At 39.5% G+C, this 25,186-nt stretch overlaps 1 protein-coding gene across 1 annotated transcript in view; it reads right to left on the bottom strand.

Annotated features, from left to right (window-relative positions):
* Positions 1 to 22,941, bottom strand: part of asic1a (acid-sensing (proton-gated) ion channel 1a) — a 39,559-nt gene extending 16,618 nt beyond the window's left edge. Inside the window, exons 1-2 of the mRNA XM_083555004.1 lie at positions 20,407 to 22,941; positions 16,602 to 16,797 (exon numbers count right to left, since the gene is read on the bottom strand). Coding sequence (XP_083411130.1) covers positions 16,602 to 16,797; positions 20,407 to 20,789 — 579 coding nt within the window. The 5' untranslated portion in view covers positions 20,790 to 22,941. The remainder of the gene's footprint in view (positions 1 to 16,601; positions 16,798 to 20,406) is intronic.
* Positions 22,942 to 25,186: the final 2,245 nt, after the last annotated feature.

Raw genomic sequence — 25,186 nt, 5'->3', positions numbered from 1 at the left:
TGGAAATGGCAGTGGTGAACACTTATTTTAAGAAGAAGGAGGATCATAGGGTAGCGTATAAGAGTGGAGGAAGGTGCACACAGGTGGACTATGTTCTATGCAGGAGATGCAACCTGAAGGAGATTGGAGACTGTAAGGTGTTGGCGGTGGACAGAGGAGCTAAACAGCATCGGATGGTGGTCTTTAGGATGTTTTCGGAGGTGAAGAAGAAGAGGAGGAGAGTGAGGACTGAAAGAAGAATAAGATGGTGGAAAACAAAGGAGAAAGACTGTCGTGTGATATTCAGGGAAGAGGTCAGACAGGGCAACTACTGCAGAAGTGATAAGGGAGACAGCTAGAAAGGTAGACAAAAAGGAAGACAAGGAGACGTGGTGGTGGAATGAGGAAGTGCAGGACAGCTTAAGGAGAAAGAGGTTGGAGAAACAGAATTGGGATCGACAGAGTGATGAGAAAAATAGGCAGGAGTACAAGGAGATGCAGCGGCAGGTGAAGAGGGATGTAGCGAAAGCCAAGGAAATGTCATATGAAGAGCTGTGGGAGAAGTTGGACACTAAAGAAGGAGAAAAGGATTTGTACTGATTGGCCAGGCAGAGTAGAGTAGAAGCATGGAGATGTTTAGGAGAAATGCAGTGGAGTTTTTAACAAGCTTGTTTAACAGGATTTTGGAAGAAAATAGGATGCCTGAGGAATGGAGAAGGAGGACATGTATGAGGACAGTGTGACAGCATTGAAGTGTGCAGTAGGAACAACTGACTGGTTCAAGGTGAAGGTTGGACTGCATCAAGGATCGGCTCTTCATGTTTGCAGTGGCGATGGACAGGTTGACGGACGAGGTCAGACAGGAGTCTCCATGGACTATGATGTTTGCAGATGACACCTGGAGAGGTGGAGGTATGCATTGGAGAGAAGGGGAATGAAAGTCAGTAGGAGTAAGAAGAGTTCAGGGACCTGGAATCAACAGTGCAAAGTAATGGAGAGTGTGTTAGAGAAATAAAGAAAAGAGTGCAGGCAGGGTGGAGTGGGTGGAGAAGAGTGATAGCAGGAGTGATTTGTGATAGAAGAGTATCTGTGAGCGTGAAAGGGAAAGTATATAGGACTGTGGTGAGACCTGAGATGTTGTATGGTTTAGAGACAGTGGCATTAAGTAAAAGACAGGCGGTGGAGCTGGAGGTAGCAGAGCTGAAGATGTTGACGTTTTCATTGGGAGTGACGACGATGGACAGGATTAGAATTGAGTTTATTAGAAGGACAGCGCATGTAGAATGTTTTGGAGACAAGGTGAGGGAGGTGTGATTGAGATGGTTTGGACATGTGCAAAGGAGTGACATGGGGTAAATCAATAGGAGAATGCTGAGGATGGAGCCACCAAGAAGGAGAAAAAGAGGAAGGCCAAAGAGGAGGTTTATGGATGTGGTAAAGGAAGACATGCAGGTAGTTGGGGAGAAAGAGGCAGATGAGAGAGCCGAAAGAAGAAGAAGAAGAAGAAGAAGAAGAAGAATATATATATATATATTCAGCCCCGAGAATGAATAAATAGAACAGCTCACTGGGGAAAACTCCAGAGCGTCCTGATGTCCAGTCTGCCCCTGTTTTTAATTAACATTCATTACAGCCTCCTCTGGGAGTATAAAAGCACTGAGGCTCTTCCTGTAACCTCTAATAAGGTCGGAGACATTTGTTTTGAATTTGTGTCCTCCACTGGGAGGTTTCTTAGGGAATCATCATCTCCATACAATCTATGGCCACATTTTAACCTCCGGGCAGAGACAATAAAACCAGTTTAGACCAAAATGCTTACGAGTGATTATTTGGCTTTTGTTGTTTTTCTCATCGAAATATGATTACAATCTCAACATCCAACTGTGTAACTAATAACGATCCAATGTTTCGCTTTATTTTCATGCATAACGGAGTTTAGATGTAATCAGAAAAAAACCAGATGTTTAATTCCCTCACCTCTACTGCCTGTTTTTCTCAATCCATTTTACCATCAGTGGCAAAACAAATGCGCTCAATAAACGACTAAAAAGCATGAATAGTGGCATAAAATGCCACCGTGTAGAACTGCATAAAAGTCTGTTACATAAGAAAGCGAAAAAGAAAAAAGGTTTATTCAGTTTGCGAGCAAAACGCTGGAATTAATGGGTGTAGTATTTCTTTTTATACGGTATACTGAATGCATTCTTGTAAAAAAACAAAAAAAGGGTGCCAGTATTTCTGTCAATAAATATAGCATATAAACCATCTCTGATTAGCACTTCAGCAATAGGGGTGTCTTCATGGTATCGAAATTCCAAATATGTACTACACACCTGTTTTAGATGCTAATCAGATGCTAATCAAATGTTTTGATGTTTTTGTATATTAATATAAAAAAAAAATTCAGTTTTGCTAATGAAGGTATCCAGGCTGAACATCCACCATGTAGATCACAAGCAGAGAAAAGATGATGGTGATCAGGAAAGTCTCTGTTCTCAGTCATGTTTACATCACTGACTCCCTCTGTCTCCTCCACGTTAACCCCAGACTTCTTGTTGCCTTCTGCCTTGCTTTTTGTGAGCTTCGTAAACTAGCCTACGTCTGTGGCATTTGAGAGGCAGGAACTGATACACCAGTGGTAGATTGAAAAAGTCGCGCAATGACAGGAAACAGGTTGATGGGCTGCAAACGGTGCGCAATGAGAAGAAAAAATATTGATCATGTCACCAAATAGATTAAATCTAGAGTAACGAGTCTGGTTTGAAAATGTAAGAAGAAGAAAGTACCTCTTCCCACCTCTGGAGGACAGTAAATCTGTACTGCTACACAAGCTGCACATTCTTCTTCTTCTTCTTTCGGCTGCTCCCATTAGGGGTCGCCACAGAGGATCATCCTTCTCCATACCACCCTGTCCTCTACATCTGCCTCTTTCACACCAACTAACTGCATGTTTTCCCTCAGACGTCTTCATCCTTTCCTTCTCCTCCTTCGGCCAACAGTAGCCCAATTTCCACCGGTACCCTGTTGGCTAACGATACCTGTGGCAGTCGTTGTTAACTCGGGCCTCGACCGATCCGGTATGAATTTCTTAATTGTGACCCACATATTCGGTTTGGCACATGTTTTAAGATGGATTCCCTTCCTAACGCAACCCTTCCCATTTATCCGGGCTTGGGACCGGCACTAAGAGTGCACTGGCTTGTGCCTCCCTAATGGCTGGGTTACAAGCTGCACAGTGACTACTCTAAAATACATATAAAAGAATATCATAAAATGGTTGCTGAAATGTGAGGGGTGTACTCACTTTTGTGAAATATTGTACATATGATGATGATGATGATGATTCAAATTCTAATCTGAAACCAAACTGCATCAGATCGGTTTTGAGGAAAATTTTGACTTCAGCTACTTCATTTGTCTACTATTTTAAAACTTGGCTGCTTTTTTCAACGGAATATTCAACTCGAACTTTATTTTATATCTTGACCTAGTGTATACGGAAAACGTATTGAGAAAACCAAATATACAGTAGATTACCTGAAAAAGAAGGGGTAACCTTGTTGTATTCAAGCTTCTGGACCAGATCTACTGCTGCTATTGTAACACAAACTAACATACACACTGTATGCATTTAAAAAGCTGATAACTAATCTTTATTTACTGATAGAAATTTAAATGTCTTGAAATACAGTGAATAATCCCACTGGATAAGAGGTTATACCACGCCAGTCTCAGCATGTTATTGGGCTGATGATTTATTAAATCAGCCGATAATAATCTGGATGAGCAGATGTGCTTACAGCAGCTTACAGATGTGCTTATTTTCTACCGCTAAGCTCCAGGCACGTTACACACAGAGGACATTCAGTCACATTCACGCATTATTTCACAAGCAGGAGTGCAGCTGTACTGAGTATCTGCAGGATTGTTGTGCAGCTTTTCTGCTTTTGTACAAGAAATCGATATCAAAGAACATTTTGGCTTATTTTGGCTAATTCATTGGAAATAATTCCAAAAGACCACAGAATAATGTTGTACTAAATATCAGGAATCTGAGAACGCCACTTGTGTGATCGGAGCAGTGGACCGGAATCTGCCTGTTGTACAGGGTGGCGCAGGGTACATTTTCGACCCCTTGCTGTTAGTTATAATGGAGCAGTGAAGTGGTGCACAACGAGCACTTTCTGAAAAGCCTTTTAATAGAATGGTGATAATGTGAGTGTGTTACCAGTTAGGACGCCATGAGTAGATTCGACACGATCATGACGTCCTAACCAGTGTTCGAATTGAGTCTTTTGGGGGTCCCCAGTTGTTGTGTAATTTATATATTTTTTACGAAAATATTCTTGTGGACCCCACTAGGTCTATTTTTTTTTTATTTGTAATGGGGGGGTCCCTAATGCCTTAATGCCCCCAGCCCCCCTCAATTATCACCATTTTTATAAAAGCTTTTATAGTGAATGCTCGATGTGCACCACTCTACCACTATATTATGTAGTGTTTGTGCTAGTGGTTTGGGTGGTGGTACTGGTTGTGCTGGTGGTAGTGGTTTGGGTGTTCGAGTTGAGGGGGGCTGGGGTGGGGCATTAGGGCATTAGGTACCCCCATGACAAGTAAAAAATAGACTTAGGGGGTCCCCAAGATTATTTTAGTAAAAACAATATATAAATTATATAAAAAAACAACTGGGGACCCCCTCCCCCATAAGATTTGACTCAATTTGAGCACTGGTCCAGACGTAATGATGCTAAAATTCCCTTTGTGCAGCTCTCCCACTATCACCATTTTTATAAACGGTTTTACAGTGAATGCTCATTGTGCACCACTCTACCACTCCATTATATCTAACAGCAAGGGGTTCAAAACGAGCTCGCACCGGTTCCAAACAATCTCCTACGCCGCAGGGTCACCAACTCCTAGTTCCAAAATTTCTGTTTCCTTGCACCACCCTGCATCATTGTACTTTATATAAAAGTGCTGTAAAATCGTCAGATCTAATTGGCAACTGGTACCTGAAAATCCACATTGCTCTCTTTCCATTTCTCTCTCTCTCTCTCTCTCTCTCTCTCTCTCTCTCTCTCTCTCTCTCTCTCTCTCTCTCTCTCTCTTTCTCTCTCTCTCTCTCTCTCTCTCTCTCTCTCTCTCTCTCTCTGTGTGGAGGACATATCCTCCTGAGGTACCAGTGATCCTGCTTTCTGAACTGGTCTGATTAATTCTGATGCCCTGATGGAATACTCTTTAATTGGAAACCACTCTCTGCTGCTGCTGATGTTCTCTCCTGGACAGACTAAGCATCCATGAGGTTACTGTGGAGAATTAAACTCAAGAACCATGAAGATGGATTTGAGCTGTAATTAATATAAACAGTCTGCTACAGTGGATTAGCGCTACAATTGCCATGAACAGTTTTAAACTCGAGTGTTTAACAGGGAACAACTGATAGCCTCAATAATGATGAAACTGTAATGAATGGACATTATCTCGGTGTCACCAGGATGGTTCCCTTTTGAGTCTGGTTCCTGTCAAGGTTTCTTGCTCTTTCTCCCACCTCAGGAAGTTTATCCCTCATAGTGTAAATATAGTGTAAAGTGTTGGTTGGTTTCTAAGTTTATAATTAGACAGATGATGGTAGTGATTGTGGTGGTTGTGTTAATTGTGGATGTGGTGGTTGTGGTGGTGGCTTTAATGGTAGTGGTAGTGTTTGCAGTGGTGGTTGTGGTAGTGTTTGTGATAGTGGTTTGCGTGGTGGTACTGGTTGTAGTGGTTTGGGTGGTAGTAGTGGTTGTGCTGATGGTAGTGGTTGTGGTGGTGGTTTTAATGGTAGTGGTAGTGTTTGTGGTGGTGGTTTGGTAGTGTTTGTGGTAATGGCTTGGGTGGTGATAGTGGATGGGCTGGTGGAAGTGGTTGTGCTGGTGGTGGTGGTTGTGATAATGTGGTGTGGTGGTGGTAGTTGTTGTGATGGTGGTAGTGTTTGTGGTGTAGTGGTTGTAATAGTATTGTTGGTGGTAGTGTTTGTGCTGGTGGTTGTGGTTGCGGTATTGGTGCTGGTTGTGGTAGTGGTGGTTGTTGTGGTAGTAGTTGTGAAAGCTGTGCCGGTAGTAATGGTTGGGGTGGTTGTGGTGGCAGTAGTGGTGGTTGTGGTGGTGGAGATAGTTGTGGGGGTGATTGTGGTAGTAGTGGTTGTGGTGGTTGTAATGGTGGTGGTGGTTGTAGTGTTTGTGCTGGTGGTTGTGGTTGCAGTATTGGTGGTTGTTGTGGTAATAGTGGTTGTTGTGGTAGTAGTTCTGATAACTGTGCTCGTGGTAATGGTTGTGGTGGTTGTAGTTGTGGGGGTGGTGGTTGTAACGTTAGTGTATGTGCTGATGGTTGTGGTTGCGGTGTTGGTGCTGGTTGTGGTAGTAGTTTTGTCTGATTAAGAGAAAAACAAAGAGAGGCAGGTGTGGAAACTACTGTTAATAAAGCTGCTGAAAGAAAATAGTTAATAAATTCTACAATAAATACATCAATAAATGACTAAAATGAACTCCAGGCTGTTTTGCAATGCCTAACAAAATGTTTAACAATTGTACCAAAAACAAAATAATAATAATAATATTAGTCATTACCTTTGTCTCAGCTTTTTATTTATTAAACACTGCACTTTTAATCACACCATTATTGTAAATGATTTTTTTTTGTAGCGTCACTCAATTTCTCAATCGTATTTCTTTATATTGTTCTTCTTCTCCTTATTATTATTATAATAATTATTATTATAATTTTTGACGTTACACAATTGTTTGTTTCAGCAAAGCCAGATGAGAGACAACACTTTATAATGTTGAGGAGTGTATAAAGCACATTCTTCTGCGAAATTCTGATAAAACAGAAGTGCTTTTACTAGGAGCTCATGCAGCTAGATGTAAGCTTTCTGATGACACAATATCTCTTGATAATCTTTCTGTCTCATCATGTGCAGCAGTAAAAGACCTTGCTGTTATTATTGACAGTAGTTTTTCCTTTGAGGCTCCTGTGAATAACATTACCAGGAACTCCTTCTTTCATCTTAGAAATATTGCTAAAATAAGAAATATGATGCCATTACATCATGCAAAATAAAACAATTTGATGCTTTTGTTACATATAGATTAGATTATTGTAATACCTTACTGTTTGGATGTTTGAGTAAGTGCATATTTAAGCTTCAATTAGTCCAGAATGCAGCAGCAAGGATCCTTACAAAAAAAAATTGTATTCACATAATTCCTTATCTTTTATCCAATCTACACTGGCTGACATCAACACTGAATGGTTTTGCACCATAGTACCTGAGCGAACTTTAGTTCCATTATGATCCCCCACACCTACTTTGATGAAAAGGTGCAGGCTATTTGTTGGTACCTCAAATAATGAAGTAACAGCAAGGGGCACTCTCTCACAAAGCCCCATTATAGAACAGCCTTCCAATTAAATATTTGAGACTCAGACACAGTCTCAGTGTTCAAGTCCAGAAAGAAAACATATTTATTTAGTCAAGCCTTGTGTCAGTAGGTTTTTCTTAATTAAAGGAGCAGATCTGGAGGGATCATGAATAGTGAGCGTTTTGGTGAACTGGGATGTTTGGATGTTGTCATCCCCCCACTCTCACCCGTTCACTCATGTTTATTGATGGTGGTGTGGTGGGACGTCTCGTATCTCAGAGATCCTCATGTCTGTCTTGCCTTTTGGCTCTCCCTTTTAGTTATACTACAATAGCTAGTCTTGCCCCCTGATTACACTGTACAGCATGGGTATTCAACCGGGGGTCCGTGACCCCTATGGGGTCCGCGGTGGTACTGCAGGGGGTCTGCTAATGAATTATAAATATAATAAATATGTGTAAAAACATAAAAAAAATATATTGTATATACCAGTGATCCTGTCCCTTTTTCTTATATACGGGTCCACCTAATCCACGTGACCAGCTTTAAAGATCCATGACGTTACTGAGCAACTTAAGAACTTAATTAATATCAACTGTCTGCCACAATGGCTTAAGACCACAGTTTGCATGAACACTTCTGCATTTAAAGACCCGTCACTGAACAGTACAGGAGGCAATGTAATTCGTTACAGTACTTAAGTAGCTTTTTCACGTATCTGTGCTTTATTGAAAAATTTCCATTTGGGAAGACTTTTTCACTTCACTAAATTTCAAAGTCAAATAACTTTGAAAAAAATAACGTTTTACTCCACTACATTTTGTGAAATCAGTCGTTCCTTTTTATTTACGAGGATAAAAACTGATCAAACACGCATCGAGTCACCAATCAGGGTGGCTCTGTTTTAAACTTGTTTTAATTGGCACTTGGTGTATCTACTGATCACCAACATACAGTTTTACAGCAAGAAGAACATTTTGTGAGGAATAAACGATGAAAGAATCTCCTGACTCGAACTCGCCACAACACACGTGACCTCATTTGTACGATTTTTTTTTAAGTAGTTAAAAAAAGGTTTTGGGCTCATAATTTAAATAAATATTAATCAGTCTTTGACTCATTCTACTAATAAATCAGTGTGCTGAGAGTCATATTAGAGTGTTTTCACATTACCTGAGTTGATTAAGTAAAGAGTCTTGTGACAAAAATGATAATAGGAACTTGTAGTTATAATAGATTATAGTACTTTGGATACTTATGTAAATGTCAAGGCAAATACTTTTGTACTTTTACTCAAGTGAAAGTTTAAATGGACACTTTTAGTTTTACTGAAGTCATATTTTATCGAGTGTATCTCTACTTTAACTCAACTGCATGGTTTTTGTACTTCCTCATCACCTCAATAATGATGGAAATGGAATGAATGGACATTCGGGAATGAGGACGAGAATGGGTTCCCTTTTGGAGTCTGGTTCCTCTCATGGTTTCTTTCTTATACCATCGCAGGAAGTTTTTTTTCTATTGTTACTACTGGCAATTACACAAGGCTTTTAATTCCTTTCGATTCCACTGTTGGTGCGTTCATACACGTTCTTTCTGGGAAACGCAGATCTCCATCACCGAGGTCACCTTCTCCGGGTTGTGTGTATATATGTGTGTGTGTGTGTGTGTGTGTGTGTGTGTGTGTGTGTGTCTGTGCAAAGCTTTCAAGGGCATGATATATTACTCTACATTTACAGATTACATCTATTATACAGGATACAAAGCCCACAACAAAGCTCATAACTCTATTTTTTTTTGTTGCCCCACCTCGCTAATGTCATAAGATTCATTGTAGAGGTATTTTAGATTTTTTTCTGCCTGAGGATTGTGACAGAAATACTACAGAGATGCATCAGTCTGTGTGCACTGAGCCGCTGGGTTTTCCCTCCTCTCCAATCGATCTGATCGTCTTGTCTCATCGCCGTCCTGCTCCATCGCCACACTGTCTTCCAGAGGGGAAAACGGTGGGAGCTAAAAATCCACAAATTCGTATTATTAAGATCCTAAAGGAATTTCGATCAGGGGCTCCAAATTGTTTCGTGGATGTTATCAATCGTGTCCACATTTCCGGAGATTTTCTTTCTCATCACACATGTAAATCCATAATGAATACGTTCCATTTCAAATTATATGTCAAATACTGTATCCAAACAGATACAGCACGACAGGGATGGTCAAATTTTCCAATTTGCATCGGTGCATCGCCATAAAAGTGAACAACTTGATGCATCAATTTGAAGAAGTGTGCATTGTTGTGCACGATGCATTGTTTTTGTCACATAGTATATAGATTAACATGGCAGAGGTAGAGCTGCATCTTTCTGGAGAATATTCAGGAAAAGAACGTCGGGTTTTATTTCATCTTTTATCTTTTTCTCTCTTTTTTTTTGCTCTATAAAGGCCTGTTTGTGAAAGGGCCACGCTTTAGAAGTTAGAAGGCACTTATGTAAATTAATTATATGCTGTTTGTCTGAACCAAAGAAATAAAAGCAAACTATGTGTACCACTTTGTGCCACTCTGGAGTGTTTAAAGGCTCTGGCATGGAGAAGCTGATGCTGGATTTGTGATGATCACAAATGTTGAGCTCAGTAGCTCCTAGTTTTATAACCATATAGACTGTATAAGACTGAAGAAAGAACATTTACTTATAATCTTATACTCCAGTACTCCATGTTAGTTCTCACTCTCCAGTGTTCTTTATTGTTAAAAGATTTATGATCAATCTCTTGATGTCACCCAAATGAGGATGGGTTCCCCTTTTAAGTCTGGTTCCTGTCAAGGTTTCTTCCTCATAACATCTAAGGGAGTTTTTCCTTGCCACAGTCTCCACGGCTGCTCATCAGGGATAAATGCACACCATTCACCTTGACTGTTGATTTCTGTAAAGCTGCTTTGAGACAATGTCTGTTGTGAAAAGCGCTATACAAATAAACTTGACTTGACGTGACTTGACTTTGAATTGAATAGCATCAAATTTTTTTCCATTGCATCGTAACAGGGGTGAATCTTAGCTTTAACATATCGTATTATTGGCTATGCATCAAGATGCGAATCGATATGCACGTCACTATAGTACGACATGCAGTAAAATGCATTTTACGACTGATCAGTTACATGAAAAGGAATTTTAAAAAATAACATGGAGAATTAAAAAACAGAATAGAGGAATAAAACAGAGTTTGCAATAAAACAAAAATTCATAGAATGTACAGAATTTTGTTGGGGTTCCACATCAAGAGATTTTTACTTCTGAGTGTGTCAAGGGAGCAAAAGTGGACTAGAACAGCATGCTACAGAACATCCAGCTTTAGAGTTCATGATTGTGACAACCCCAGGCGCTTAATTGGTCTGCAGGTTTTGAATAATTTTCTACAGCAGCAGCTCTGACAGTAGCGCAGGTGCGGTTCACAGGTTTATATTAATACGCTGGTTCTAACGCGTCGCACGGGGATTTGTACGGTGGACGCTGTGACTTTGCATTACTTGTTTTCTCAGTAACAGGAGAAGTTGTGCAGGTTTTGCTTGTTTTATTCATTTCGAAAGAAAAATTGAAAAAAAGTGTTTATAGCTGCTATAATGTAAGCGATATGTTGCAATGTTCACCAGGACTGATGAGGATGGACAGGACTAGAAATCAGTTTATAAGAGGGACCCAGTTTTGGTGGGACGTTTTGGAGAGAAGCGATTGAGATGGTTTGGTCATGTGTAGAGGAGGGACATGGGATATATGAAGCGGTGGAATGCTGAGAATGGATCCACCAAGAAGGAGGAAAAGAGGAAAGCCAATGGAGGTTTATGAATGTGGCAAAGTGGTTGGTTTGAAAGAGGCAGGAACATCTTCCCAGGATAGTGGAATGTGGAATAAGACGTTCACATACAAATGGGTGTCCACCAACTTTTGACCATATAATGTAGGAAACAACATCAGGATGGGAACAGTAATGGTTCTCTGCACCACACCAGTCGATTATTTTAAAGCCATTTTTCTTATAAGTTCCTAATTCAGCGTTTCAATCTTCACCCTAGTAAGGCACTTTATCTTCATCAGGGATCTGATGTTTTTTTATGGCTGAACTCTGATCCTGGACTCTACAATGATGTTCAGCTCAATTCTTCAGTCGTCCAAGAGCTTATCTAAGAAACCTTCCTAGAAAATAATAACTTCTTGACTGATAAACCTCAGTGTGGAATGAAAAAGTCCACCTGGCTGGAAAAAAGAAACAGGTAAAGAAACAACACTGTATGAACTGTAGAGAGCAGTTATTATAGCAATCCATCAAGTGAAAGAAAAACAGAGAAAGGGTAAAAGAGAGAGAGAGAGAGAGAGAGAGAGAGAGAGAGCTGCAATACAGTCCAGAAAGAAAAAAGCTAGTTGCATTTATAAATGTCAATCTGTGACACCTCAAACATCAGAGGTAAAATTTAGCACTGAAATCACACTTTTCCCAGCTTCTCTTTTTTCATCCAGTGAGAAGCAAAATTTTCATCTAGTACACAAGGGATGGTGAGATTCTCAGATTCACGTCGGTGCATCGGCATAAAAGTTAATGATGTGGTGCATAGATTTTAAAAAGTGTGCATCCGATACAAGTTGACATTTATATCATGATGCATTGATGCATAAAAATCTATTTATTTACATATTATTATAAGTAGATACGATATTTTTGTAATATTTGTGTCACAAGACTACAGAGACCGAGGCGTGTCCTGAGAGTCACATAGAATACAGATTAACATGGCAGAGGTAGAGCTGTAACTTCCTGTTTGTGAAAGGGTCATGCGTTAGAAATCAGAAGGCACCTAAGTTCTTTTGAAGTTATAGTTCAAAAGTATATACTTATACAATCACTAGTTTTTATTTATTTACTTGTCGGACAGACCTTCTGTTCTCTCACGGCTTCTCTTCACAACAAGAGATCAAGTTCATGTTGTTTGAGTCAATTTAGTTAAATGACTTATTTAAGATTTAATTGCATGGTTTTGTTTAAATGTCTATTCAGAACAATTACATTGATTAGTGTAAAAAGAAGCCTAATAATTGTATTAAGGCATGCACTGAAATGCTGGAAATGTCCATTTCAGGACTCACTGAGCAGAACGACTTAAATGCATGAGAAGCGAGTATTAGACTAGTCTTGGCTTAAGGAGTGCGAACCATTTTCAGGACAAAGTCATTGCAAAACCACATAGAAGGGAAATGTGGTGCTTTAGATTTTTGAGGGTTTTTGAAGAAACTTAATGAAAGAATGACCCTGGGGTGATACTGGTTTGTTCACATTCGGTTCACACTGTCCATCTGGGTCAAAATTGGAAATTATGGACTTGCGGCGTTTTTCTACTTTAACGAATATTCTCCTTTGAGGTTCGAACAGACTGAAAAATGTATTGATAAAAAATTATAATGTACTGATTCGGTTCAGCTGGAACTTTGTTCTGGCATCCCATAATTCTGAAAATAAATACTCATTATTCCGAAAAAGAGGGACATACTACAGTGCAAAATAATGATGAAATGTGTCAATTTACTCACTTACACTATACGGACCAAAGTATTGTGACACTGGACTTTTCCAGCCATAGGTGGTTCTTGGCCAAACTGTTACCACAAAGTCACACAACTGTATTGCATAACATTTTCCCTTTGCTTGAACTAGGAGACCCAAATCTGATCCAAAACCCCTGTGCACAAGGACGGTTCCATGAAATTATGTTTTACATGGTTTGGAATGGAAGATCTCTTGCTAAAGCGCTTCGACCTCAACCCTATTGAGTACCTTACTAACTAGCTGAATCTCCACAAACACACTCCAAAATTTACTGGAACATCTTCCCAGAAGTGTGGAGGTTATTAGAACAGCAAATGGGGACTGAATGTGGAATGGGATGTTTCAAGAAGGACCATAATCCAAGAAGGACAATTCAGGTAAACATTTTCAGTAGCATATGAAGGAAGATGGCTGCCAATAAGATTATGTTACGTCACGCCACGTCCTAAAACACATCAGGACAGCATTTAAGAAGTTTAACTAGATCGACTGATGAGCAATGCCATTTTGTTTTTGAGAAGAAGGGTTTTAATGTAGTTTTCAGAAAGAGCTGTGATGAGTTTACTGGGCTCTAAAGCTTGCGCTCGCATAAACTAGTAAACACCTTTCTTCAAACAAACGAGTTCAACTCTTAGCCATGTCTGAAGCTCTGCAGACTGCGTAGGTGAAATAATGACAGCTCCAATTATGGCTCCCTGCCAAGCAGATTACTACCTGGCATGTAAGAAATGATTGTGGACAGGCGAGTGGAAAAAGTGCTGTTTGAAGTGAGATCTTTTGCAGAGGTGGGCTGGGGATCTCGGGAGAAAGAACAGGCTGTGGAACGGTGTTGGATTGTCTGTCATGGCTGTGAAGCTTGACTCAAAATTCTGGAAAGAGAGTTCAAACCTATTAAAGTACAAAGCTTTCTAAGTCTTGTCAGGGACGATATCACAACCTAGATAGCGATCCTGTATGTAGTATGATATTTGAGATGTTCTTCAAGGAACCATCGTGGAAATAAATTAACTGGTCTGGAATTGAATTTTGCTAATGAATGTAAAGCAGAAATGCCCAAAGTTGGCCCCTGGTGACCTTTGATTTGTCCATCCATGCCAAATTTTACATTAACTGCATGTGGCAGACACCCTTAAGCAGAGTGACTTACATATTTGTCATGCAACTGAACAGCAGTGGTGGGATCGGAACTTAAAACCTTTTAATTAGAAGGCAATAATCACTGAACTGCCACTTCCCCATAGGTAGGTAGGCAGGCAGGCAGGCAGGCAGAAAAAGGTTGGCCTTTTTGCATCGTGGGGTGCAAACATTTTTGAAAATCCATCCTGGATGTTTCCCCTCCAGACCACCAGAGGGTTCCCTTCTCCGAATTTTTCACTGCTTTACTGGTTATCCTTTGCACTTCCTGTTCACACTTTCACACTTTCGTACACCTTTAGTACGAATTTGGTTAGTACTTTTCTTGACTGTCAAAACTAAAAGCTCAGCCTTTCGCACTACGCTTTCAAGATTCTAGGGGCGTGGCTTTAAAGCAATACACAAAGCGCAAACATTTTATTTTTTATGTCTATTTTATATAAAGGGGGAGTGGTGGCTACAGCGGTTAAGGCGCTGGGTTGCCGATCGGAAGGTCCGGGGTTCAAGCCCCGGTATCACCAAGCTGCCACTCTTGGGCCCTTGAGCAAGGCCCTTAACCCTCTATGCTCCGGGGGTCCCTTACGAGGGAAATATCAAGGTTAGTGACGTCGGAGTGACGTGGGGCCGCCTTCCCGTGGGCTCACCACCTGCAGGAGGGACCGTAAGGGACGGTGCTGTGAGGATTGGGCAGCAGTCGAAGGCGGGGGCCTGTTAGACTGCTGCCCTCGCGACCCGAATTACGGATAAGCGGGAGAAAATGAATGAATGAATGAATGAATGAATGAATGAATGAATGAATGAATGTCTATTTTATGTCTAAGTTATTATTTTTTTCAAATATACAGATATGTCTAAGTTATTATTTTTTTCAGATATACAGACTGCTTCAGTATATAATTAGTTAATATCCAAGATATTTTAATAACCGCAACAAGCAGGTGATAACTTTATAGATGGGGGTCTTATACTCAATGCTTGCTTGCTTTTTATCCAAAGTTATTTTTATTGAGAAAGGGTCACAGCTGAGCAGTTAAGGGGTCAAAGAACCTAACAGCATAACAGCAGCAGTTTGGTGATGGCGGATCGGAGCTTATGACTTCAAAGTTCATCGATTTTACCGAACCCACTAAATTCACCATGACCCTCAGGATCATGCAATCATACTTCATTTTCACCTTGTGGAATGATTGTGAATAAATCATAATTTTCTATAAAAAAGGGATTATAACCAATAATTGATTATGAGCAAAAAACAATTGCATTAGGGTGTATGTGCACCATCAGTGCTTAGACCCCTAATTAATTACATTATTTTAATATAGAGTTATATTTTGGCTGTTTATTGAGCCAGGTAGGTTTTTGTGTACCTTTCACAATTTATTTTCAGTTGTATGTCCTCCAGTTTAGATTATTTGCAGGCGTCTTTAATTTGGTTAAGTTTCTTTGTTTAATGTTCCCCGCTTTAAGAACCAGAGCCATACAGGGTTTGTTGCATAAGATAATTTCCACAGCATTTTTTTTTTTATAAAGGGGTTTCTGGATTTCCTTGAACAATTGATGTTATATTTTTATATACTAGTTTCTATGAGAATTTGAACTTTGTTTTTTCTTTTTTTTTTTTTGTTGCAGAAATCAATTAAACGTCCGGGATGTTTCCCAGAACTGTATTCCCCCTTTATACCAGTATCGGAGGAAAAAAGAACAAGAGCTTGAGGAAGCTTTGAAATCTCCCAGCACCCTACAGTACGCTTCTCTTGCAGGATTTAATATTTAACGCTGACCTATTTTAAAAGCTGCGGGGTACGATATTTCGGTCCTGCTCAGGGAGCTTAAAGTAGCCTGAGGAATAGGGCTGAGACTGAGTGTAGTGTCCCCTTGAAGCTTTCGTATGGAGTGGAACAAAAGCGATGGGGCTAATTAACAGAATCGTACAGCGTAGAGCAGAATTCCAGGCGTTTTGCAGATGTGTATGTGATGCATACTGGAAATAACAGGGGGGGAAAAAATCTGTTTGTGGTGGTACGACGCTCAAAGAAGTAGGACACATCTCCACGCATACACAAGCACATTGCTGTGCAAATAATGCCTTGTTTGAGCCCATGGGTGTATATAATGGGGCTATTCATTCATAATAGCCCAAGGAGAACACAATCACCATAGCAACCTCAAAGAGGTATATAATTTTGTTGTTTTTTTGCAGCCTAGCAGCCAAAAATGTTTTCTGCTTCCCTTTTATATCGAATATTACTACACGCCAGTGCTATTACCCGGTCAGCAGTTGTTCCTGTCTAAGCCTCTCTTCAAGCATCACTGAGGATTAATCCTGGCAAATACTCTGCAAAACCCGAGTGTGAGCCTCGCCGCCTGCCAGCCTTTAAATTACGTCCTGTCGTATCCTTTTACCTCATTATTCAGCGCCGCTCGTGCTACTGTTATCACCTCGGGGCTGAAGTACAGAACGCTACCGCTAACCAGAGCGAACTCAGACACGCTCACCTCTTTGAAGTCTTCAGGCCGACACGGCTTTCCCCTGAAGTGGCACGAGAGAAGCATGTCTCTGATGTCGTGGCCCGTTCGGTTATAGAACTCCAGCATGTTAAACGGACGCGGCTTAAAGTTCTGGAAGTCGGCTTTGATCTTCAGAGCCTCCAGAACGCTCTCCTCGACCAGGTGAACATCCCGGATCTCGTATCTGAAATGGCGGGGAGAAAAAAAATGATGGAATTAGGTTACAATTTTTTGGAGAAACAGAAGCTCCAGGTTTGACATGAAACACAGGGATGGATGCACAAAGCCTCAGATTGGATTTAAGACCACTAGACTGTGGGAAAATCCCAAGTTGACGAGCCAAATGGAAGGCAGGATGGAGCCACCTGTTAGTCAGAAGACCCTGGTTGGGCAAGAAAGCTCATAGTAAGAGGAAAGCAACAGAACTGAAGCTAAACTTGGAAGAAGATAAGCCTCAGAAGGAAATTGGTTAAGGCTCTGGGTCACTGATTGGTAGGTCGGGGGTTCAAGCCCTGGTATTGTTCTGCTGCCACTCTTGGGGCTCTTGAGCAAGACCCTTAACTCTTTTTGCTCTTGGGGCACTGTATCATGGCTGACCCCTGCTTCCTAGCATTGCTGAAAAATGCTAAATAGCATTTCACTGTTCTGGAATGTGCATGTGAGAAGTAAAAGGGATAAACTTTTTTTTAAAAGGGGAACACATTTACACCCACTAAACTTCAACGCTCTTTTATACAACTTTATAACTGTTTTATCTCTGTTAAGCTGCTTTGAGACAATGTCCATTGTTAAAAGTGTTATACAAATAAAACATTTATTAAATTCAATCAAAAAGACTCCTTCATATTTGGCAGAAAGCCACAGATCAGGTAGCATCAGATACGGCACCTCAGGAAAGGCAGGAATGAACCTTAAAGTGGACAGAAGGCCCTTGATTGAGTAGAAAGCCCCTGATTGGGTTATCCTTTTTTTTTTTTTTTTTTTGAAGTATGAATTAAATAAAATACATTTTGAGCCAAATGTACTAAATAACATTTTCTTATCATATACAAGTGGAAATTTCTACGACTGAACGAACGCATGAAAATTCTCAAAAATGAAATATTCGAGGGATTTGTTTTCGTCTTTAAAAATTCAAAGCCCTATGAGAAAATCGTGTTAATGATAGTGATTGAAGATGATTTGATGCCTCTGACAAGTGAACCACAGGACAGCAATTAAACCACCATGCATTTTCCTTCGAATCACGATCGATAAATGAATTCCTAAAGCATTAAACAAATTACATTTGACAGAACAAAGAGAATGTAAGAGTGTGTGCATGTCCCTTGATAAAAGTGTCATTGAGTGAGATTACAGCTGCATGCACGACTAAAGTCAAATCTGAACCCCAGTCACACCGTTGCTCCAGTGTACCGCAACACTGCAGTAGGGGGAAAACGTTCGCTCTGTATCCTACTGCCAAATGTCAGATGATGTTAAAAGCAGAGCCAAAAATAACATCTCATCTCACGATTCTGTGCACAAAAGTTTCACTTCAGTAACCCCCGAGGCCTTATCCAGCCACACTGAGCGCTTTACCTGGGAAAGATACATTTCTAAAAATGATTTCTGATGACCGTTTGCTCCGTGGGATCTACAGAACCACCGGCAACAGAACTCGACTGCCACTGAATATGCTTCCTCTCAGTGATGCACTAATACACATACACACACCCCCTGCTGACACTGGATGCTTCTCATGTCATTGTTGGATTTGACTTCATTAACCTCACATCTTTCTTATGGGGAGGCACAAATGTTCAATAGTCTGGAGAAGTTACCAAATAATTTCATGCACTAATCTGTGTTTTAGTGAAAGTCCTTGTAATTAGTGGGATATCAACATATGTTTCAAACAGAAAGCGTTTTTTTTTTTGTGTGTAGAAATTATTTGACAATACTTTAGTTTCATCATATGAATGCTAAAAATGTAAAGAATAGAAAAGAATAGAATAGAATAGAATGTGAGAAAATGTTTTGAAAAATAATAGAGTACAATATTGCTTTATAGGTGGTGAGTAAAATCAGTGGTGAATAGCATAAAACTGTGTCATAATTTAATAGTATAGAAATGGAACTATGTTAAAAGAAGGAAACAATGAAACAATAATTGTATTGTATTGCAATTTCAGTAATATTCTAAGAGAAGAGACTTGATTATTGTAAAAACATAAATAGATAAGTTTTTATTTAAAGAAATGGAATAGAATAAAATAGAATAGAATAATGCTTTGTGAAAACAGAACAGCATAAAGTTGTATGTGAATAGAATAGAATAGAATTGGATAGATTTGAATTGAATAATGCTTTTTTAATAATAGAAGAGATTGCAGCTTTGTGAGACTGTAATACAAGAGTTTTAGGCAAACAAAACAACTTACTCATAATAGAATTGGATTAAATTGAATTAAAGAATGTTTTTTTATAATAAAATGATTTGCAGCTTTGTGAGATTATAATAGAGTTCGAGTAGAATAGAGTATAATAGAGTTTTATTAAAACATAAAGCTTACCCATTGAATTGAATAGAATAAAATGCTTTATGATAGTAGAATAGATTGCAGGTTTGTGAAACAATAATATAATAGAATTTTATGAAAACATAACTAATTACTTAGAATAGAATAGAATAGAATAGAATAGAATAGAATAGAATAGAATAGAAAAGAAAAGAATAGAAAAGAAAAGAATAGAATAATGCTTTGTGAAAACAGAACAGCATAAAGTTGTATGTAAATAGAATAGAATTGGATAGAATTGAATTGAATAATGCTTTTTAATAATAGAAGAGATTGCAGCTTTGTGAGACTGTAATACAAGAGTTTTACGCAAACAAAACAACTTACTCATAATAGAATTGGATTGAATTGAATTAAAGAATGATTTTTCATAATAAAATGAATGCAGCTTTGTGAGATTATAATAGAGTTCGAGTAGAATAGAGTATAATAGAGTTTTATTAAAACATAAAGCTTACCCATTGAATTGAATAGAATAAAATGCTTTATGATAGTAGAATAGATTGCAGGTTTGTGAAACAATAATATAATAGAATTTTATGAAAACATAACTAATTACTTAGAATAGAATAGAATAGAATAGAATAGAATAGAATAGAATAGAATAGAAAAGAAAAGAATAGAAAAGAAAAGAATAGAATAATGCTTTGTGAAAACAGCATAAAGTTGTATGTGAATAGAATAGAATTGGATAGAATTCAATAGAAAAAGAATTCAATTGAACTGAATAATGCTTTTTAATAATAGAAGAGATTGCATCTTTATAGGACTATATTACAAGAGTTTCAACTTACTCTTAATAGAATAGGAGTGAATTGAATTAAATAATGATTCGATTGATACTAAAATTATTTGCATCTTTGTGAGATTATAATAGAGTTGAAGTAGAATAGAGTAGAATAGAGTTTTATTAAAACATAAAGCCTACCCATTGAATTGAATAGAATAAAATGCTTTATGATAGTAGAATAGATTGCAGGTTTGTGAAACAATAATACAATAGAATTTTATGAAAACGGAACTAATTACTCAGAATAGAATAGAATAGAATAGAATAGAATAGAATAGAATAGAATAGAATAGAATAGAATAATGCTTTGTGAAAACAGAACAAAAGTTAGTGGGAATAGAACAGCATAGAGTTGTATGTGAATAGAATAGAATAGAATAGAATAGAATAGAATAGAATAGAATAGAATAGAATAGAATAGAAAAGTAAAAACTGAAGTTACCTTGAGTTGAGCATAGCGAGCAGCTCCCCTGCATGGTAGAGGTCGTTGCGCGTGACCTTGCTGAAGCGGAAGGCATTGAGGTTGCAGATGGTGACGGCGGGGAACATCATGGCCGGAGCCACGATCTCATCCACTTTGGTGACGTAGGGAAACTCCAGGTAGAACTGAACTCGGTCCATGCAGACATACAGCAGGAAGCCCAGGGAGCCGAGGAAGAAGAGCAGCCACAGGCAACATCTGGCAGTCACTCTCTCATTGCTGAAGATATGAGCGATGCCATGCAACGTGGACGTGAGAGCGAACACCTGGAGAGGAGGCGGATGATCGCCGTCCGTCTCTGCAGCCGGATCCACTTTCACGTCCATCGTCTTGGCGGGGTTCATTTACACCGATTCCTGCTTCTCTCACGGGATGGAAAAAAATCTTGCCACTTTATCGCTCCTACAGCGTGCACATGATCCCGAATCAGAACCAGGGATTTTCCAGTTTATACAGGCAGAGACAGGGGTACCACTTCGAGCTCCATTCACACGGCACCTAATCACGATATCGCTTTAATTGATTATTATTCAATTGATTTAATTGATTGATAATTAAGCCAATGATATTTCGATTTCTGCATTTTACACTCAGTCTGGTGGATCTATTCGGGCTTCTGGAGGCAGGTAATTGGATCGTCACTCACAGACAGTATCATTTCATGGATGCTCTTGATAATGAGAGCCACTCGACATGGACCAGCACTTTTTGCATTCGGTTTTGAAGTAGAGATTTCCCGCCTACTCAAAAAAAAAAAAAAAGAAACTCAAAAAAAGAAAAGCATTGGGAAAAAAGAGCGATGCTGTAATTCAGTCCTTGTGTGAAAAACCCCTTGTAATTCTGTATTAGGGATGCGTTCAGACACTCACGGATTTTGGATCTTATGTTCTTGATACTGTTTGTTTCGTAATAGTTGAAAAGAAATTTCACATTTAAATTTGGCAGACTTCTTATCCAGAGCATCCTACATTTGCATCATTAATATAACAGAGCAGTTAAGGGTTAAGGGCCTCGCTCAAGGGCCCAGCTGGAACCTTGGTAGTCCTGGGATTAGAACTCAAAACCATATGATAAAAAAGTCTAACATCTTACCCGCTGCCACTTCCTTGTACCGTGAATTTCCATGGACGTTAATCATAAATTCCCCCTTTTGGGAAAAATCAAGTTATCTGTCTGTCTGTCTGTCTGTCTGTCTGTCTGTCTGTCTGTCTGTCTGTCTGTCTGTCTGTCTGACGTAAATGAGGGACAATCGTTCAGTCGAGGTTGAATTGAGACTTGTGCCTAAAGTACATCTACAAAAGACACTGAATCCATATTCGTCCTTAGGATGGAGTTGTCATCGTTTTTTTAACCTGACAGCATAGGGGCCTTGCTCAGGGGCCCATCAGCAGCAGCTTGGTAGGTGCTGGGAGTTCAAACTCACAAACTTATGATCAGAGGTCCAACATGTTCATTGCAATGTTGGTACGGTTTATATGTCTATGTTATGCAGCACGGAGTTCTTCTCAGCGTTCTTCTGATGACCTTTTTTTAACTACAGCTCTGTTTACTGTAAATCCTGAATGAAGTCCCACCACCACTAACGTTCAGCTCTCGCTAAACCAAAACCACAGCTCTCTACAGCATGTCCTTCTACAGCGGAAACCTTTTGCTGCACGGATCTGGAGGACCTCCAGGGTTCTCCCAGAGAGATCAACTGAAGAACCCTGTATGGTGCAAGATTAAACCTCTTTAAATATGAGTGCTCGTGGTAGAACTGAACTTCTGTGATGGATGTGATGGATGATGACATTGCAGTGGAGGTCGGGCGATCGTTCAAAAGCATCCATGTGGAAATCGTGAGCACTTGTTAGAATGTGTGAGAGTGAGAGAGAGTGAGCGTGAGAGAGAGAGAGAGAGAGAGAGAGAGAGAGAGAGAGAGAGAGAGAGAGAGAGAAGACACAAACGCGAGGCAGCACCAGCAGCAGCTTCCTCCTGAGAGAAGTGACAGCTCTGTGCAGGTCGTCATCAGAAAGAGATCACCTGAAGGTTCCTAGCGGTTCCTCTCCATCCGCGCGCGTGTCACTTCACCCGGACTTAATGAAGACTGAGCGCGACGGGCGCGAGCGCGACAAGCTGCCGACGGAACAAACGCGTCCCGATCAGATCCGATCTCACGAACAAACGATCCGACTTCACTGATCCATGATGCGTGTTTGTGTGTGTGTGTGTGTGTTGTCCTCACGGAGCTTCACATCCACGCGGAGAACGTTTTCTGAACATGAGCAAGACGTGTCGTGATGTCCACCTCCTGCGCGTGCACGAGCTCCTTCTCCTCCAGCCTCTAAAAGCTCAGGATGTGGAGCTCAGGGTCTCTCTCTCTCTCTCTCTCTCTCTCTCTCTCTCTCTCTCTCTCTCTCTCTCTCCTCTCTCTCTCTCTCTCTCTCTCTCTCTCGCATTCGCTTCTTTCTTTCTCAGTCTTGTTCATCACTCATTCAATCTTTTTTGCTGTCTCTCTCTTTTCTCTCTTGTGTATCCTTTTTACGCCTCCCTCTCTCTCTCTCTCTCTCTCTCTCTCTCTCTCTCTCTCTCTCTCTCTCTCTCTCTCTCTCTCTCTCCTCCCCCTCTCTCTAATTTGGTTCTTTTTCAGTCTTGCTCTTCATCACTTATTCCCTCTCTGTTTTTCTCTCTTATAATTTTTTCACTTCACACATACACTCTATCTATCTATCTATCTATCTATCTATCTATCTATCTATCTATCTATCTATCTATCTATCTATCTATCTATCTATCTATCTATCTATCTATCTATCTATCTATCTATCTATCTATCTATCTATCTATCTATCTTATACTAATTCCTTTTGTCCTCAATCAATCTCTTTCTTTTTCGCAATCTATTTCTCCTTTGTCCCCTCTCCCTCTATCACATTTGCTCCTTTCTTTTCTCAGTCTTGCTCTTCATCACCCATTCTCTCTCTCTCTCTCTCTCTCTCTCTCTCTCTCTCTCTCTCTCTCTCTCTCTCTCTCTCTCTCTCTCTCTCTCTCTCTCTCTCTCTGTCTGTCTGTCTGTCTGTCTTTCTCTCACTCTCTCTCGCTCTCTGTGTGTGTGTGTGTGTGTCTTTCTCTCTCTCTCTCTCTCTCTCTCTCCTCTCTCTCTCTCTCTCTCTCTCTTTCTCTCTTATCTCACCTCTCTTTCTCTTTTTATATCTTGCTCATTCTTTTTTACCTCCTTGGTCACTTTATTTCTCTCTCTGTCTATCCATCCACTCTTCCTGTTTATCCTCTGTCTTGCTCTGCCTCGGTCTCTCATCTCTTTCCCATTATCTATCGCTTGTTTTATCTTTTAACACCCCACCCCACCCCACCACCACCACCATCACCACCACCACCACCACCATCACCACCACCACCTCGTGTCTTTTATTTTTTTCCTTCTTGTCATCTTGCCGTTTTATTCTTGTCTGTCTCTGACTTCTTTTTTCCCCTTTGTCTTTTCCTCTTTCTTTCACCCTGTCAATCTCCCTCTTCTCTTTCAGCAAGAATGATATACCTCTTTTACTTACGCTCCTCTTCACTTGGCTCACTTTTTTCTTCCTCAGTTTCATCCTGTCAATCAATCACTCAACTAATTAAACAATAAATTGAGTAATCAATCAAACAAATGCACATTTCCTCATTTTTTTTATTATTACTTCCTCAATGTTTCTATATTTTCTTTGTAAATCAATTACAAAATCAATCAAACTCTTTTCCTTTTTCACCCACTTGCTCACTATGTTTTTTCCTCGAAGTCTCTTTATCCTCTCTGTCAAAGAATCAACCAATCAATCGACTGATTAATCAATAAAAAAAAATCAATCAATCGCTTTCCCTTTTTCACCCACTTGCTTATAATTTTTTTCCTCAATGATTCTTAATCTTCTCAATTAATTACCCAATCAATCTCTCTCTCTATCCCTCTCTTTTTCTATCTCATCTTTCTCCCTGTTACAGTCTGTGAGTGTCTTTTTTCTTTAATCCATTCTTTTCTTTTCTTTTCTTTTCATTTTCTTTTCATTTTCTTTTTTTTTCTTTTCTTTTCATTTCATTTTCTTTTCTTTTCTTTTCATTTCATTTCATTTCATTCATTTTCTTTTCTTTTCTTTTCTTTTCTTTCTTTTCTTTTCTTTTCTTTTCTTTTCTTTTCTTTTCTTTTCTTTTCTTTTCTTTTCTTTTCTTTTCTTTTCAATAAAACCGTTATATTTATACTGCACATTCTCAATCCTAGATTCTCTTTGTAAAGCTTCACAACAGAGAGAAAAAAAATTCTTCTGGTGTAGTTTTTTTTAACGCGTGTGGCTGAATTGTCGAGACTTTCTGCCTCACATCAAATGTTACGGCCATAAGACAGAGTGACTACACAGACCTCACTAAGGACTAAAACCCTGCCTCTGCACACACCCTGTATATACAGTGCAAACTCTACTGCATCCCATACATCATCTCTATCTCTCTACAACACAACTGACCTGAACACTAGAGTATAGATGCAATAATATAGATCAGCAATCCGACCCAGTAATCCTGATATCACACAATATTAATGACCCATTTACAAAAAAAATCACATTAGTTTACTTTAGCAACCCAAAGCCAAATTTTGTTTATTTGTACAGTACATGTCAAAGCAGAAACACCTGAACTTATGTTTTTTTAGGACAAGTTCCTTTTGTTTCTATGCAACAAACTAGGCAAAACCAACTTTAAAAAACACAAA

Source organism: Silurus aristotelis (genome assembly GCF_946808225.1).
Source record: "Silurus aristotelis genome assembly, chromosome: 11".
NCBI lineage: Eukaryota > Metazoa > Chordata > Actinopteri > Siluriformes > Siluridae > Silurus > Silurus aristotelis.
Note: the sequence above shows the minus strand (reverse complement) of the source record. Positions and strands in the feature narration are given on the sequence as shown.